Source organism: Poecilia latipinna, unplaced genomic scaffold (assembly GCF_001443285.1).
Source record: "Poecilia latipinna isolate Pla-1442-1.1 unplaced genomic scaffold, P_latipinna-1.0 Scaffold1019, whole genome shotgun sequence".
Classification (NCBI taxonomy): Eukaryota; Metazoa; Chordata; class Actinopteri; order Cyprinodontiformes; family Poeciliidae; genus Poecilia; species Poecilia latipinna.
In genome coordinates, this window is record NW_015113635.1 from 37,093 (window position 1) to 52,233 (window position 15,141).

Sequence of the window (15,141 nt, forward strand, 5' to 3'; positions counted from 1 at the left end):
TATATATATATTTATTTTCCAGTCATGCAAAAATAAAACTCCAATATGATCCAATCAAGATTCAGTCATATAGTCCTTAAAATTATGATGCTGGACCAAAGTGCAACCCATAAAAATGTAGAAAGATAAAATGCATAAAACAGAAAAGGCAGTCAATAAAACCTAAAATAAAATTACACATGTTGTTCAAACTAATATAAAACCATGCCATACGGTGTCAAAGGTCACGGCAAAGCCCATTACAAGAGGCCAGTCCATCATGGTTACCAGTTACTTGTAAAAATGTTACGCTTTATCCCATCCTAAAAGTAGAAGAGTTGGGAGATTTTTGGTCATAATGCATTTATTAATGCAGGGCACTGCAAGTAGTGGCACTGGCTACAATAAGATTCAATAAGACAACTCTCAATTGTAAGTATATTTGTTTATTTAGTTGACAGTATCACTTTAACAGTTCTTGAATGAATTCCCCCTCCACCTCTCAAACAAAAAAGGCAGACATATTAAACAGAAGCTAAAATAATACAAATTAAATGCAATTTTAACAGTGCTTCGTAAACTACAATTAAAATCTGCTCAAATGATTTACTCCCAAACAGAAATCAATTCAATTCTCTAAATTAATATACAGCTGATTCAATACAAATATTTAGTCAATTTAATCCCATTATAGGGACACATTCAAGTCAATTACATAGATTTCAATTTGCCTAATTAAAGAATAATACTTGGATTGAACAAAACATAGCTGCAATGGACAGAAAATAGGACAAGCATACAGGTTCCCCTCCAGTGGATGTTGAGTTAGTTACACCTGCAGTTTCAAAAACTGTAGTGACGACAGAGCTGTTCATAGTTTGGGCAGGAGTCGAATTATGAAGTGTGGTGTTGGTCGTGAGCATTGGTGTAGTTACAGGAGTGGTGTTGGTCGTGAGCATTGGTGTAGTTACAGGAGTGGTGTTGGTCGTGAGCATTGGTGTAGTTACAGGAGTGGTGTTGGTCACAAGAATTGGTGTAGTTACAGGAGTGGTGTTGGTCGTGAGCATTGGTGTAGTTACAGGAGTGGTGTTGGTCACAAGAATTGGTGTAGTTACAGGAGTGGTGTTGGTCACAAGAATTGGTGTAGTTACAGAAGTGGTGTTGGTCACAAGAATTGGTGTAGTTATAGGAGTGGTGTTGGTCGTGAGCATTGGTGTAGTTACAGGAGTGGTGTTGGACATTAGTATTGTTGTCGTTACAGGAGTATTGCTGATCTTGAGCATTAATGGGACTCCTGCTGTGTTGTTGGTGATAAGTGTTGGTGTAGAAGCAGAAGTGGAGTTGAGCACAGGAATGATTGTGGTTATGTGACTGACGTTAGTCACACGCGAAGATGTGCTACTTGGGGCAGGTGTAGTTAGGGCTATAGAGGTTTCTGCACATGTGCCCACATTTCCCACTCTGTCTACAGCAGCTAGCTGTACACTCCGTGAACAGCAGGTGGAGCTGTAAGAAACTTCTACTATATTCTCTCCCGCTACTCCAACCACATTGCTGGTACTCAATGTACCATTCCCTTGGTGGAGAGAAATGGTTTCAATTCCAGTCCCAGTGATTCCATCTGTGAAATTAGCAACAAGTTCCCACTGGACAGATGCACAGAGGAGATGAGAGGCCGGACAAACACCTGACATTCTGACTACCTGGCACACTGGAGCAGACAGGTCAGTTACCTGGACAGAGAAGGGTTAAACGAGGTTAAGGAAAAATAATTTCTAAAACCGATAACCCTCCAAATTTGTTGTTGTGTTCAACACAAGTTGTGATTTCTGAACATTCCCAGCTGTGTCATGTCTCACCTTGGTAGCTACTGAAAACCTGAGCACAACGTAGTTGATGTCTGTCCCAGCAGCGTTCTCAGCAACAATAGTGAGGGAAACATCTGTTCCTGAAGCAGCGTCAGCTGGAGCTATTAAGGTCACCGTGTCATTGGCTCGACCACCATCACCTGCACCGATCCTCACCGAAGAAGGACATGCAGTGGTAAAGCCGCGGTCGTTATTGGCTTGTATGGTGAATGTCCCAGTTTCCTCTGAGGATACGGTGAAAGATACGGAGATGCTGGAGCCAGGTTCGATGCTCTGGCTGTCAGCTTGAGCCTGGCATAAAGGAAAGGAATACAAATGTTTGGTTTTAAATTGTTGGAGTAATTCTGCTTAAAAATGGTAACTTGAATCATCTTTTGTTGGGGTAACCACAGTAATCAATTCGACCAATAAAAGGACTGATTTCAATTCAATTCAATTCAATTCAAGTCTAAAGTCAAACACTGATTCAACATAGTAATCAACTTAATCAGATCACATCTGAAGTCAGCTCTATATTGTCCATTTTATGAAACTCCAGAGTAAAACTATATATGTGCACATATGTGTTATTTTGTTTTGTCTTTTAGGAAATGTACTAAAAAAAAGTAACTAAACCAAACCTTTTTTTCTAGTGCTATATATCTAAAGCTTTCAGACCAAAGACCACTTACCCCATTTAACTAACACTCATGGACCACCTAACTTGAAATTGTCCCCGCAATAACACAACATCCTAATACAACCTGAAATGTATAAGTCACTCACTGTCTTTGTGTGAAGGGTGGTGCTGTTTCATAAATGTGATTGGCCATAATAAAACCATGACAAGTTTTGGATTCTAAGGTTTCCAATGATAGAAAACACATGGAAGTAAAAAAAAAACTAAGTGTTGTGTGCACTAAAAACATTTTAGGGTTATTTGTAATTTAGAAGCATAATAAAAGAAAAATAGACTTGAGTAGAGTTGGCAAAAAAAGACATTTTCTTTCAGACAGTAGGTAGCCTAACATCCATCCATCCATCCTTTTTCTTACACCCTTATCTCATTGGGGTTGCCAGGAGTGCTGGTGCCTCTCCAGATCTCAACGGCCGAGAGGCGGGGTGACCCATTGCTACCTGCGATGGGTCATCCGTCGCAGGTAGCAAAATTATTTATGTTTCCCAACATAAATAATTTTATTTTAGATTTTAAAATGCAGTTAGTCAGCGTGGGGTGCAGCGCTGTTCACCGCCTCGTCACCATCACATCGCATTCAGACCTAGATCTACATACATAGGACATACTATGTATCGTAATAGTGTTCAAAAACCTCTGCAACTCACCCAGAGAAACTTTCCACTGAAATCTTCTGTTTTTTTGTGACCCAGTCTTAAGCCATTTATCCATTACTATTTTTAAACACAGTAATTTGGTAAGCTAACTGTAGCGTTGCACTTTGAGCTTAAATCACGACAAATTAACAGTTGTTTACATGTAGTATCCCGTAGACCACTAAGGGACGCTCACAGACCACCAGTGGTCTGGGAACCACAGTTTGAGAAAACCGCCCTACAGGAAGTGCATCCTTCAGATAACCATGGTGTTTGTCCCTTCTTGTATATTTCACAGTGGTGGACACACCTTTCAGACCGGAGTGAACATAAAGGTACTGACGGTAACAGAGAGACTGGAGGTTCTGATCTGTGTGGAAGCCTGTCTCTGGAAGCTGTTTGGTGTGGAGGAAGAGTTCGTCTCCTGTCCTGTCAGCCAAACCAGGAAGCTCCCAGCCGGGACTTCTCTGAACGCCACCAGATAGTCGCTCTTTCCTATCGACTGTCCAAAAAACAAAACACAAAAGCTTGGTTTGTCATTCAGCTCCCAATCTATTCAGTGTTTCCACCAAATTATGCATTAAAAACTGTATTATTTACATACAGTAAAGTATTTTTACTATGCTTTGTGTGTCTTATACATTAGAGAATTAGAGCCACTGAAAAGAAACAAAAATCTTAAGTTAATCTCATAATCTCAGTTAATCTCAGAAATCGGACTACTTGAGGCATTCCAGATTAAGACTATTTCCTGCTGAATTGATATTTAATTTCTGTGATTTTACTGCAGCCTGAAAGAGTTTGGTCATAATCTGGAGTTAATCTCTTGAAGAAGTGAATTGATCTACAAAGAGAACGTTGCATACCTGGACTGATCCATCGACTTGTGTCGATCTGGAGAAGTCGAACAGAGTGACGTCTCTGACTGTAGCTGTGTCACTTCCTGTGACGGTGACCCACAGAGTGACGTTACCGCCTAACGATGAGAGAAGAGACCGAGTCACTCAGAGAGTTTACAGAGGTGTCCAAACTGAAATACACCAAATAAAGTCATTTGATTGTTTTTTTTGTTGTTGTTTTGTAGGAGAAAGATGTTATTCACTGTAGATCTGAAGATTGGAAGGGTTTTGCATGTTTGCTGCATTAATTAAATCTTCGGATCGACTTGCTGCCTCAGCTTATCTGGGTCCAGTTAAACACACAACATGACAGCATCTAGTTTTCAAATTATTTTTCAAGTTTGTTTGAACAAATTATAAAATCAAAAATTGGGTCACTTTCTTTCAAAATGTTTTCTATATTTAGCCAAATTTAATCAATTAAGTAAAAGCTCATTTAAGTGCAGCCATGTTGGCTTTTCAGCAAAAAACCCTGGATAGACGTGATTCTACTTATTCTAAAAGTTGGTTGTAAAGAGACAAATACTTTGTGTTGTCCGCAACATTTTCCACTGTAAGAAAATTATGTTGGAAATAATAAAAAGTAAATCTTAAACTGCAGTCAGGGGCCCAAAAAACAGTCCAAGGACCACAAATGACCCTCAGGCCACACCTTTGACACCACTGGTTTAGGATAAGACCATTCCAACAAACTTTAAAGATAATCATGCAGGTGATCGTTCTGAGTAGATGAAGTGGGTATCGAGAATGGAGGCTTAGCTAACAGAGGTGATGACTTTTTAATCCTGAGTTTCATTTGGATGCCACTGAGATCAGAGACTGAGTCGCTTCAGGAGCGTTAATGTCTGATATTTTGGGTTCTGACCGGGACGTCCTGCCTTGGGAATGACGCTGCCATTGGTGCCCTCTTGTGGTTCAACGAGGTTGTAGACAAAGTTCAAGGAACTTCGACCTAATGCATTCACACAAAAAGAAAAAAAATCTCAGATTTGGAAAACAAAATAAAGATTTAAGGCCTCTGAGCAGACCTTAATTTCTTCACCTGTGACCTTGACTGTGTAGGCGGTGTTGGAGTCGATCGTGATCGCCCACTGCCCTGCCTGGATCTCAGAGTTCAGGCTCAACACCCACAGGTTTCCTGCTGTAGAAATTAATCCCAGGGAGCCTCTGGACTCACTGGAGCTCTGAGAAACTCCTGGAAGTTACAATAAATGTTAATAAATGTAGCTGCTTATATAAATAAAAGAAGTGAATAAGCCAGTACTGCCTAAAAAAGTTAGTTGTAATTTAGTTCTGTTTTATTTCAAGTGTGCTAAGATATTTTGGTAACATCTTGTTAGAAGACCTGAAGACTGATGACACCTGAACATGAAGGAATCTTCATGAAAGTTAAAAGTATTTGGTAAAATGTTTACGCAAGTACTGAGTAACTGACCTAATATTACAATCATCTAATATTTAAAAATTACACCATCAGTACCAGAATATAAAGTAAAGTTTTTGGTGTTTTAAAGACCAAAGGGACTCGTATAAATATAATTACAAAATGACTAAATAAAGCAAAAACATTTTTCTGAATCAGTTTCTTTCAATAAAAACTTTATTGAAACTGTAGGTGTGTGTCTGTCTGGTAGATTTTTGGTTGAAACATGTTTGTTTTAAACATTTTAAACATTCAGTGGGAAGAAAATCCAGAAATTTCACTGAAGTATGAGAAGAAATACTTCAGAATAGAAAGAAAAAGTAAAAAGCACAGTGCAGTAAAAATCTTAAATACTCCTAAAAGTACATTTTTTCCAAGTAAATGTAACCAGTTACTACCCAGCTCTGCCAGAGATGCACATCCCTTTAAATAAAGATAAAACACTTGGTAAGACTTTGTGTTATTACAACAGGCCACCAGCAGATGGAGCCATATTAGGTCAAAAACTGACTATTGAACTGAACCTGTTGAGCTTGTTAGAGTGAAGGTGAGAGATGAGTCTCCGGTGATGTAAATCAGGATGTAGCTCAGAGTCGTATCAACGAGGAAGGTAAAATTTCTCGGCGTGCCGGGATCCACCGCCGCCTGGAGAACGGTGACCTGGAAGAGAACGGGAAGGAAACCTGCTGCGCCGATGAAAAACAGAGCGGCAAACGACATGGAGACTTGTTCGTTTCTCCATATTCAAGGTTTGGACTCAGAGTCTCACCACAGCTCCGACTGATAAAGACTCTATAATAGCAGTTGCCACAGAAATCTCGGACTTGAAGATTTCAATGGCCAGACCTCCAGACGCCTGGGCCAGATCCAGATACAGCTGGTTGGAAGGAACTACAGCTCTTCTGCGACGTCTGGCAAGAACATTGGTCAGGATGGGAAAGACCTGGAAGAAGAGGAGGATTAATAAACACCAGCCGTATGTGTGCATTTTCAACAAAGCGAAGCAGAAAGAAAGAAAGAAATCACTTCCTGATCTCAAACTGAGGTCTATCAGTGTGGATTATAGAACAATTTCTAAGACTTTCCTGGAACAACATCTCAATGTCTGCAGGGGTCACTGCCACTGCTGACCCCAAACAACCTGATCTGAAACTGACAAACATGCATCCTGATGATCCTCAACACTTTTGGGACAAAATGGACCTTTCTGGAAAGTGAGTGTCTCACTACATCCGATGGGAAAAATTTTGGATGTTTCCCTCCTGATAGTCCAATCTTTCTGCTCTGAGTCAAACCAACCTGTTCCCCTCCTGGCCTGTGGGGGCGCTGCACCAAGAACCACTGAAGGAAACGACACAAAAACCTCTGAAGACACTGAGAGCAACTTCCTTCTTCACCAGATGGAAGCAAGATGGAGGCGTCAGATTTTAGCGGTTGAAGGATTTCTCTCTAGTCTTTGGCTAAAGACCAGGAGACATTTCTCCCGCTGGCGCTAGGCTAGCACATTTGTTTTGTTTGTTTTTACCCAGAATGCCCTCTGCTGTAGTCCACTTCCTGCTTTTGGAGCGGTCTCTGGTCCGCTTGGCATTCAAATCAAACCAGAGTTTACTTCAACAGAACCCAGACCGAGGTTTGGAGGACCAGAGTTAGCTTAGCATTCACACCTCAACTGATGTTGATTAGGGTCCTAGTCAAAGTTTAAACTCTGATTAAGATTATGTGGAATGATGTCAAACATGCTAAAAAATGTGTTTGAATTAAATCAGTTCTGCAAACCAGAGTGGGTCAAAGCTCCTCCACTCAGACATTAAAGCCTCACTGCCAGGTATTAGCTGCTGTTGCTACGTAACGGTTAGCAACAGCAGGTAGAGCTGGGTGATGGACAAAAAAATATCTCCATACTTTTTCTGTATTAAGTAGTTTTGATAATTATGCCAATTTGGTTTACATTTCAATAAAACTTAAACAACAAATCCACATAAGTATTACAATACAAATAACATTATTGTTGTTGTTTAATTATCTTAAATGAAACATCAAACTTGTTTAAGAGTTGTAGGAACTGGAAAACTGGAAAATAATGCAATTAAAGTTCGTACTGGCCATTAGGCCTCATCTGTTGTCTGCCATTGAATCTTAAAGTCTGCATTCATCTGTATTGTACCTTAGACTTCGTGGTCTCTATCAGAGCGGTCACAGCATTTTTCAGAGACGCGTCTTTGGCGGTAGCATCAGTGAACAAAAAAATAAGGGAAGAAGGAGGAGCTGCTGTGAGGGCAAGCTGTCAGAGAAAGACAAGAATCATTATTTACAGGACAGGTAGAGACCGAAATGTTACCCTCCAGTAGCACAAATTCAACATATTGTTACTCAAGTAAAAATAAGAAAAGTGAGAAAAATCACTTTTCTTAATTGGATCAGTTACTCAAGTACTAACTGATTCAATTATCATTAATATTTAAACATTACACAATTATTCCATCCATCTTCTTTACACCCTCGTCCCTTAGTGGGTCAGGAGGAGCTGCTGCCTCTCCAGCTAACGTTCTGGGAGAGAGGTGGGGTCACCCTGGACAGGTCGCCAGTCTGTCACAGGGCAACACAAAGACACACACACTCACACCTAGGAGCAATTTTGGAGAGGCCAATTAACCTGACAGTCATGTTTTTGGACTGTGGGAGGAAACCAGAGTACCTGGAGAAAACCCACCATGCACAGGGAGAACAAGTAAACTCCATGCAGAAAGACCGGGGCCAGGAATTGAACCCAGAACCTTCTTGCTGCACGGCAACAGCTCTACCAACAGCGCCACTGTGCAGCCCTACACAATTATTTATTATTATTATTTAAAATATACAAAATTATCGGATGGAACAAAGTATAAATGAAAATTTTGGTATTTTAAAGACCAAAATGTCAATAATTCATACAAGTACCAAAAAATAAAAAATACAAATTTTTCAAAATCAGTTAGAGGCTGTTAAAATCCCGTGTCGACTCACTCTGAGTCCAGACATGCTCATCTCCGGGAGGTCTCCACCTCCACGAGGAGTCAGGCTGTTTATCTTGGTATTCATTTCATCTGCATCAGTTGTCCTCGTCACTGGACCAAATTCTGCAGAGGAGGTAGAACTGTGAACTTCCCAAAATGGGGCTGATTTTTTAAAAATATTTTTTTAAGTAATAATTTCTGTGATTATATTAACAGAAACACACAATTTAATTATAAAATTGTGATTTTTTTTTTTTAAACAATATGTGCCTCTGCCTCTTAAATATATATTTAATCAGGTGCACCTGATTAAATATATATTTAATCAGGTAGAAATCATTCTTTATGCGGGCCAAAAGAAAAAATAAATTGCTCTTGTGGTCCCCCTAGTGGCCGGTGATCTGAACTGCCGTGCAATGTACCGATCGCGTCCAAACCTCCAAATCACTGATAGAAGATAAATTTGCAAAACAATGTCCCAAAAAAGGACAGAGAAAAGAATGAGGGAGAACAGCAAAAGCCAAGGTAAAGGTTTGCTTTCATGTCTCTTGGTAATGTAATGTTTATCAAAAAGACTTGTGGAGCTGCTAACAGAACATTAGCTTGATATCAACCTTAAACGGTCCAGTTCATCAGCCAAACATTTATGCTAGCGTCTTTGTGTTTGTGTGAAACTGAGTTTTAACTTTAAATAAGTTGATTCTTTTGGTTGGCCCTAAGTGTTTCTGAGTGTTTTTGGCTTCATAACATTTGATAACAGTAACTAAAACTTCTCAACGTTTGATCTGGTGAAATGTTTTTACATCAAGCTACATGGCTACTGCGCCTTGCTAATGACCTAATTATTCTATTCAGGTGTGGTGCAGCAGAGGCACATCTAAAAGTTGCAGGACACCGGCCCTCCAGGACTGGAGTTTGTTAATTTATGTGGCTGAAACAAACATTATTTTCACAACAACATATAAGTTAACCGGTACTGGGTTGATTCTGAGCCTTCAAAACATTTCAATTGAAATGTTTTGAAGGCTCAGAATCAGCCCAGTACCGGTTCACTCACCAATACCTAAAAATTTAATTTAATTTCTAGCTATTTGAATTACACCTAAGATAAATTGATTTAATAAAGGGTGTCATGAATAGGTTTGGATGTATTCCATATTTAGTCCAGTGCATACTATTTTTTGTTGCTCTTATTACCAGTAGATGATTCAGTCATGTAACAATGTAAACAGCTCTATCAGAGATGCAACAAGTTTATAGCAGGTGTGTGAACTATCTAATCATCTGACTGTTGATTGCAGCTATCCACATTATTTTCAGAAATAGAGGGGAGACTTGGATCCAAACTTGGGAATAAATTAAAACGGTAATTTTTCCTCTGTTGGTTGGATACCTGGATCATTGAAAGGGACCAAAATGTATTCGAAGGGCTCAATCGGTGTTCCTCTTCTTTCATCTATGATCATAGCAGTGACTGTTTTGACATAAGCTATGTCATCACCCATACTACCCGTGGTATCCACCACAAAAACCAGCGCAGGTGCTTGTGAGATGTCCATCAGTCTGTGGGGACACAGGGACCAATCAGGTTTCACAAGTGGACGCTGGGACGCAGCAGGCTTCACTGCGTTTCCTACCTCAGGAATGTTCTGTCTCCGATAGCAAGTCTAATGTCCTCCAACAAGTCCACTGTGGCGTCCACGGCCAGGTCCGCCGCTGTTCGGTGCAGCTGCCCGTGAGAAGACGAGTCCGTGTCCTTGTTGATACCGCCGGTTGGCTCGGTTCTGCTCGTCTGGTCATAGATACCACCGTGGCTGCACTTACCTTTAAAAAATACACATAAATTCAGATCAGTAAGACTTACGGAGAATCTGATGAAACGAGGTGACCATCAGTCAAATGATCACCACCAGCAGGAAATGGGGTCAATTCGGACAACGGGACAAATATGTGGGTGTGCGTCTGGTTGTGTTTCTGCCACTCCACATCTCAATTATGGCCCTTACAGTCATAATATTTGGAAATGTTCCAGGATTGGTGGAGTCATGTCCTCATAAGTCACATAAAACAGACAATATACCAATAAGCTCCCAAAAATTCACGTGGTAGGTGGACGGAGCCTGGTGCTGCAAGGTTGGAGTCCTTGTCCTGTTAGGCGACGGGTCCTGGATAATACCTGGATAATACCCGTGTTAAACGGACGGCGGAGTCCGGCGACGACAGGCGCTTAAATTCCGTAACAAAAGTATGTTTTTATCTTTTTTTTTTTCAAAATCTCCTTCTCTTTCTTACTGTTTATTCAATGTCACATGCTGTTTTTATTTTGTTTTTTAATTATGTAAAGCACCTTGAAATGCCTTGCTGCTGAAATATGCTATACAAATAAAATTTGATTGATTGATAAGTTGCATAAGAACCAGATGCCAAAAATAGCTAGCTAAAATCTCAGTAGATGAATGTTTTCCTGGAAGTGTGGATGGAAAAACATTTGATTCTCAGGCCTCTGGAAGCTTTAAAAGGGTGTGTACCCATTTGTCCTATTTCTGTCATGTGTCCTTATATTTCATGAAAACACGTGTGTGTGTGTGTGTGTGTGTTTCTTTCACTCCGCATCTCAGTTATGCCCCTTACAGTCATAATATTTGGAAATGTTCAGGGTTGGTTCAGTCACCCCTCTGGACACTAAACGGAAGAAACTGTTTGATTTTTCCAGAGGAATTAAAGTTTCTACCTGCAGGTTTTGCTGGAGATTCGGCGCTGTAGTAGCCTGAGGTGAGAAGTCCCTTCTCCAGGACTGCGGGCAGTATGTTGTCTTTGCAGCTCAGTCCAGCACAGCTCCTACAGGTTGGAACATCAGGACCTGATGCATTCAGAATGCTGGTTACTTATCATGTTCTTCATTTTAATAGAAGAGTTGTTAAACCTCCAGGTCTGTTGCTTTAGATTCCCTGCAGCGTTTTACCTGCCAGGTTCTCCAGAGGCTGATCTGGCCTGATCAAAGCGCTGTAAGGGGCGGCTCTTCCCAACTCCACCCAGTTACTGTGGCTGTAAAAGTCCTAAAGATGGAAAAACAAATAAAAATATTAACAATATTTGTTAAAAGTATCTTGGTTTCAAAGAAAGAGGATTCTGTCGTTCCCAAGCCTCACCTGGAGGGTGTGACAGATTCTTCCAAGAGTGTTTCTGGCTGACTGAAAGTTTTGCTCCTTCACAGAAGCTTTTAGAGCCGACAATCCTGAAGGATCGACAAAACAGTCATGAAAAACTAAAGGAAAGACGTAGAACAGATGCAACATCACTGAAGCCATTTGGTGTCATGAACTGGATTAAGCTTCAGTGAAGAAGTTCTGTCTGCCTCACTATGAGCGTTTATCGTTGCTTCTTTCACACCTTTGATAATACGGATGACTTTCACTGAAATATTTCCAACCCTTATCTCTGTTAATTTGATGATTCACATTTCTCTAACTGTGTGCTGCAGTTCTACCTTGAGTGATGAGACCCCTGCCGGTGAGGAAGGCCTCGCTGTGGAAGTGGAAGGCCGGGTCTGGTGTCAGCAGGGCGTCGCTGCTGTCGTGAACGCTGTTGATTGCAGCTTGGAACATTTCGCTGGAGATGGGGAAGTTGGGCAGCGGGACAGAGCAGGCCATTTGGACTTTGTTAACCGTCAGTGTGTCGGTTATCTGGGGGCAAAAGTGAAACCCAGATCATGTTGAGGATGTTTGAGCAGCAGAAGACCACTTCCAGGTCAGTCACCTCCAAAGTGAAGCTTCTGCCCTCTGCAGCAGCAACGTCCCGGCAAACCTCGGCTGTTTTCCTCAGAATCGCGATCTGAGTGATGTCACGATGACTCAGCGTCCAGAAGAAGAAGGAGTTCGGCATGAAGCTCTGAGCAAAACCTGGGAGGGTGAGAAGCAACGCTGCCAGGAGGCGTAGAGAGGCTCCGACTGCCATGGTGGAGCTGCAAGGGCCACAAACGTCAAAGTTTATCTGTTCCAGCTGCTGCAGCAAACAGGACATGGAGGCAGCTTCATGCAAAACAGAATATTCTTTCTAAAAATTACAAACTGCAGTTTTAAGAACCACCAATCAGTTAATAAAAAATTATATTTTCAATATTGATTATTTTTAAATATCTGCAGGATATTGTCTCCTTACAAACCCAGTATTTGTGTTTAATACGTTAAAAATCACATTTAATCATACTAAAGCTACAAACACTGGAAATAAATGGTTCTGTCAGGATCGGTAGTTTTCTGTTTATTTGTTATCCTGTTTCCCTGAGTCTCTGTCTCTGCGTTTCCACGTTGATTGTTCCCAGGTGTGTCTCGTTCCCTTGTTTACCTCCCTTGTATTTAACCCACCTGTTGTCTTTGTCTCTTGTCGGGTCCTCGTCTAACGTCTGTTTCTATCCCCTGTGCTGCCAGTGATTTTGGATTATGAATTGTTCTCCTTGTTCTTCATTAAATCTTTATTTTCATCATGACTACCTGGTTTCACTGGCGTCTCCCTCACCACTCACAACCACGAATCATGACAGGTTCTGTGTCTTTAAAATCTGGATTATTCAGAAAAGGTTCTGAAAAAAATCTGCTGAATATTAAAACATTGTTATAGCTTCAGGGGAACTATTTTCATTTTCTAAACTTCTTAAACATTTAAAGGAAACAAACAGCTGCTAGAAACCAAATGATGAATTAATGTTCCCAAACTGACTGAGTCTCTGATGAAAACTTAAATCAAATTGTCAGTTAATCACCAAAGAAAATTAACTTTAAGGAAAATGATCAGAACTGTGTGTGAAGGTGTGACTAAATGTTGTCATTTGGTGAATAGTGACACTTTTAATGCAACTTTTAAAATGTCATCATTTACCAAACAGTCACAAAAACTTCATGCTTCTGATGCAAAAACACAAAATCTGATCAAGTTTTCTGCTCTGGTTTCTACTGCAAATATCTGACTACGCTTTAATTAAGACAAAAATAACTTAACCATAACTGATCAGCAAGACAGAAACTTGTTTTGAGTCAATTATTGATCATTGATGAAAAAGTTCTGGTTCTTTTGGCAGATAAATACATTTTTGTCATGTTATAACTAAACTTATCTGCTAATGGAAGCAGAACTTTTTCATCAATATCAGTTATTTACTTTGTAAAAGCTCCTATATCTGGTTGATAAGTTACTTATTGCAGCAGAAACCAGACCAGAAAAACTTGATCAGATTGTGTTTTTGCAGTGTGATGAAATAAAGTGTTACAGGAAAATTAAACAGATCTAACCAAACTAAACTAAATACCAAGGAATGTAATTTAAAAAGCCAAGTAATGTTTAGCATCTTCAAACCTTTGGATGTCGCAGCGCAGCGTTGAGGCAGAGCTGATCCGACGCCACGGCTGATCGTTTATATCTCCATCAGAGGAGGGCGTCTCACGCGCCGCTCAAAAACACTTTACATCCTCATTCTCCAGAACCAAAGCATTGTTCACCTCAGAGAAAAGGCTTTTATTTGGAATCACATGGAGATTAAATATTTATTTATAGCTTTCATTGACAGACTCATCGTTTCATTGTCTGTTGGAAGACGACATCTAGTTAAAAATGTTAACGCAGGAAATTAAATCTCCTGTTTTTAACGGATGTTTGGTCAAAGTCTGGGACGTTTCATCCAATGAGAAATGTTTTAAAGGATGTTCACTGCAGTGAGAGGATCAATTTAGAAATGAAATAAGGATTTAAACAGGAAGTGATTGAGTGAAAACCAGAGGAGGAAAAAGTATCCAAATATTATTAGACTCAAGTAAAGTATTTGGTAAAATGTTTACTGAGTAACTGGTCAAATTGTCAATAATTTAGTGTTTATGAATTACAGCATCAGGCCAAAGTATAAAATTAAGTTGAAACTTTGGCATTTTAGAAAACAAAATGATAATTTCTGTAACTAACAAAAAAAAATTAAATTTCTCAAAATAAAATGTTTCCAAATTCATTCAATAAAAAACAGACAGGTGTGAGTTTGGTGGATTTTCAGGTTTTTTTTCATTCAGTGAGAAGAAAATCCAGAGATTTTTCTGAAGTAAGACAAGAAATACTTCATAGCAAAATTACTCAAGTAAAAGTAAAAATACTTCTTAAAAGTACATTTAAAAAACATTATTCAGGTAAATGTAATGAATTAATAGCCGACTCTGGTGTTAAACTCTAATTCAACAGAGAAAACCAGGTTTGAATGGAGACAGACTAATATTTTACATTATTCTTTGACAACAAAAAGTGGGAATGGAGACGTTTGTCATTATGCTGTAATTATTTTTACCAAACCAAGGTGAGATAACAGCAACAAATTCATAGATTATTAACATTAAATGTTGGACTGACTGGAACCTTGTGGGAGGTTTTGGTGAGATGCTCAGAGCGACGCAGTAATCTGGACGAGAAGAAACTAAAACCTGGAGTCAGATTTACGTTTCTGGAAAAAACAGACAATAGGCTGAGTTTGGAAACAGGAACGAACCAGAGAGGAGGCAGGATTTTCCAGAGCTGAAGGTTTTTAGCCAAAGATTTCACTAACATAACCAAGAGAGCCGAGAATCTGCTTCATCTCTATCGTTGTTTTTCCTTCAATAATTGAATCCAGACAAAATGTGCAGTTTTTAAATTTAATT

At 39.8% G+C, this 15,141-nt stretch overlaps 2 protein-coding genes across 2 annotated transcripts; both read right to left on the reverse strand.

The window, feature by feature from the left end:
- Positions 1-635: 635 nt before the first annotated feature.
- LOC106958810 (uncharacterized protein PB18E9.04c-like) lies at positions 636-5,973 on the reverse strand. The gene is made up of 7 exons (XM_015050918.1): positions 5,958-5,973; positions 5,100-5,252; positions 4,923-5,009; positions 4,025-4,134; positions 3,502-3,660; positions 1,839-2,138; positions 636-1,712 (listed from the first exon to the last, which is right to left on the reverse strand). The coding sequence occupies exons 1-7, from the start codon at positions 5,971-5,973 to the stop codon at positions 711-713; spliced, it is 1,827 nt and encodes a 608-aa protein (XP_014906404.1). The 3' UTR covers positions 636-710.
- LOC106958808 (von Willebrand factor A domain-containing protein 7-like) lies at positions 5,686-12,774 on the reverse strand. Its single transcript, XM_015050917.1, has 11 exons — positions 12,230-12,774; positions 11,961-12,156; positions 11,623-11,708; positions 11,436-11,529; positions 11,205-11,333; positions 10,111-10,297; positions 9,867-10,036; positions 8,484-8,596; positions 7,645-7,761; positions 6,250-6,423; positions 5,686-6,140 (listed from the first exon to the last, which is right to left on the reverse strand). The coding sequence occupies exons 1-11, from the start codon at positions 12,491-12,493 to the stop codon at positions 5,991-5,993; spliced, it is 1,680 nt and encodes a 559-aa protein (XP_014906403.1). The 5' UTR covers positions 12,494-12,774; the 3' UTR covers positions 5,686-5,990.
- Between the last annotated feature and the right edge of the window lie 2,367 nt (positions 12,775-15,141).

What these genes read in the sequence shown, in the direction of transcription:
- LOC106958810 (XM_015050918.1), bottom strand. An exon ending in TCCCAAGGCAGGACGTCCCG is followed by an intron (nt 4,135 to 4,922) that starts GTCAGAACCCAA and finishes TCTCATCGTTAG; the next exon opens with GCGGTAACGTCACTCTGTGG. An exon ending in AAGTCGATGGATCAGTCCAG is followed by an intron (nt 3,661 to 4,024) that starts GTATGCAACGTT and finishes TTTTTTGGACAG; the next exon opens with TCGATAGGAAAGAGCGACTA.
- LOC106958808 (XM_015050917.1), bottom strand. Translation starts at nt 12,493, where the DNA reads ATGTCCTGTTTGCTGCAGCAGCTGGAACAGATAAACTTTGACGTTTGT. An exon ending in CAGGGGTCTCATCACTCAAG is followed by an intron (nt 11,709 to 11,960) that starts GTAGAACTGCAG and finishes TCGATCCTTCAG; the next exon opens with GATTGTCGGCTCTAAAAGCT. An exon ending in GGTCCCTTTCAATGATCCAG is followed by an intron (nt 8,597 to 9,866) that starts GTATCCAACCAA and finishes CCTCCTCTGCAG; the next exon opens with AATTTGGTCCAGTGACGAGG.